The 2,305-nt window shown below is 41.2% G+C and overlaps 1 protein-coding gene across 2 annotated transcripts in view; it reads right to left on the bottom strand.

Annotated features, from left to right (window-relative positions):
- Nucleotides 1-2,230, bottom strand: part of GCC2 (GRIP and coiled-coil domain containing 2) — a 72,108-nt gene extending 69,878 nt beyond the window's left edge. The window contains exons 1-2 of one of the 2 annotated variants that reach the window (XM_008058006.1): nucleotides 2,174-2,230; nucleotides 902-986 (exon numbers count right to left, since the gene is read on the bottom strand). In XM_008058006.1, coding sequence (XP_008056197.1) covers nucleotides 902-938 — 37 coding nt within the window. In that variant the 5' untranslated portion in view covers nucleotides 939-986; nucleotides 2,174-2,230. The remainder of the gene's footprint in view (nucleotides 1-901; nucleotides 987-2,173) is intronic. The other variant, XM_021712322.1, reaches the window with a different exon arrangement.
- Nucleotides 2,231-2,305: the final 75 nt, after the last annotated feature.

The following is a 2,305-nucleotide window of genomic DNA, read 5'->3' as shown; positions in this document are numbered from 1 at the left end:
CGCCAAGTTGCCCAGGCGGGTCTTGAACCCGCGGGCTCAGGTCATCCACTCACCTCAGCCTCCCAAAGTGCTGGGATGACAGGCTGAGCCACCAAGTCCAGCCGGCTTTTCTTACTCATCCTGATAATTGTGAAGCACATCCCAGACATCACATGATTTCACCTGTATTTCTTACTATATAATCTTAAAGTAAAACCCCCACATTAACATTTATTAAGCATAAATGTTAGTCTGAGCATTTCATTATCACATATCTAGACTTCAAGCCTAGAACATCCTCCTAAAAAAAGTATTCTCTTTATCACAGGATGATCCAAATTCCCAAAATGTAATTTGACCTTTTCTAGTAAATAAATCTTGGCTCTTAGGCGAAACAGTTAAAATTTGAAAGTCAATGGAAATCAAGAGCTCACGCACATATACTAAAAAAAGACATCTTTTTTTCCTTATGGACTAAAAAGAAAAGGAAACCAAATAGGGAATCAATCAACTTCAGCAGATAAATATGCCTCAAATTTCCATGAATAGAAATCTTTTATTACTTTACTTGAGGATTCTTTTTTATCTCTTTGGGCTTACTCCCGTGTGTCTCTATTATTTCAAATGACTTTAAAAAATGCTTTACTTGTAAGAATCTAAAAATCCACATCAAGGAAAAAATGCCTAACTTTAACACATTTTTAAAAATCCCTCTCCTTGACTTTATTCTAATCACTCAAAAGTAACTGCAGTTTAAAGATGTGAGAGAATACATAAATCAGAAATAAATGGTTAGAATGTTACTTAACATTCTACTACACAGCCTAAGATGTATTTGGAATCACTAGAAGACCAAAAAAACCCCCATTTTCTCCATGATTAAATGAGACTGTAGTCAAAATGAATATTTTCAACCCAATACCTGTACACCTTGATTTAGCTTTCTGTATTAGCATCATCTGCTTCTTGGCAAACTTGATGAGATCTTCCTTGGGCAGTATTTCCAGCTGAAAGATGTGGTCATGTTACCAACTTGTTAAAACTCATGTTTCTAGTACACCACAAAAAAGAAACATAATGTCCGCCTAAAAATAAACACATTCTACTGAAATCTCTATGCTAATTTTGTTCCATATTTTTAAAAATCAGCAAATGTAACCACAACTCAATAATTATTAGTTATGCAAACACTAAAAACGTAAACATTAGTTACAGAACTACTATGAAATGTAAAAAAAGCACATATCCTCTCACAAATGTCATAAGTTGACCATTTTTAGGTTTTGATTTAATTGTAAACTTAGGAAGAAAACTAATGCTACTCAAAATTCCTTAGAGCTGTAAAATTATTTCATTCTATTCAAGGCTGTAAGAAGTGTTTAGTCACATTAAAATTTAAGCATAAGTACAGCAGCAAAATGAACCAGGTGGGCTTTAACACAAAAATTAAGCTTTACCACTTGGGAAAATTGCTTCACCCCTGAGGTCTCAGTTTTCTCATCTGTAAAATGAAGACAACAACAGAACCTATCTCATGGTTACCATGAAGCTTTCATTTTTTTAGTTTAGAAAACATAATTTATTTAGAAAGCAAATTGGAGAAAGAGGGAGGGGAGGGGGCCAAAGCTTAAGAAGACACGGCCTGGCCACAGCGCAAAGAGCACACGGCCAGCCACACCGTAGCTCAGCAGGCAATGGCTCAAGTAACTGAACGCAGGGCTTCGACAAGTGCCTGAAACTCAGCAGCCCAACGACAAACCTTAGCGGCAAGCCACTATCTTTCCGAACCACTGAACGCCAAACAGAGTACAGGGCCGTAAGACCGGACTAGTTCAACTGTCTTTTCACAGTGGAGGACCTGGAGCTCACAGAACACAGCCCCTTGGTTTCTACCCTGCGTCACGGTTCCTTCCACTACTCCACGGCATCAACCTTCAGGAACCAGACTGCTCGGTTCAATGTCTGCAAAGGCTGCAGGATCTCCTCGGCGGTGCGATCCAGCAGCAGGAAGTAAACAAAAAGTCATGTCTTTCTATAGCGGGAAACTTTAAAAAAAAAAAAAGAGCAGGAAATAGATGGATGACTGTGCCCATTAAAACTGCGCTCTCCCGGAACAGGGCTACGGAAGAAAACACCAAACAGGCCGCCCCGCTCCCACTCCCGAGGGGGCCTGCCGGCCAGGCGTTCTCCTCACCTTCGACTTCCCGGTCCCAGGGGCGGCTGGGGAAGCCACTCCAGCTTGGGCAGGATCCTGCAAAACGCAAGCAGACCCGAGCGTCAGGCGGGCGGCTCGCCCACGTCCGGGCGGGGCGGGTGAAGCCTTTCG

Source organism: Carlito syrichta, unplaced genomic scaffold (assembly GCF_000164805.1).
Source record: "Carlito syrichta isolate Samal-C Ts95f unplaced genomic scaffold, Tarsius_syrichta-2.0.1 Scaffold303183, whole genome shotgun sequence".
Taxonomy (NCBI): domain Eukaryota; kingdom Metazoa; phylum Chordata; class Mammalia; order Primates; family Tarsiidae; genus Carlito; species Carlito syrichta.
This window is presented reverse-complemented; position numbering and strand designations above follow the sequence as displayed.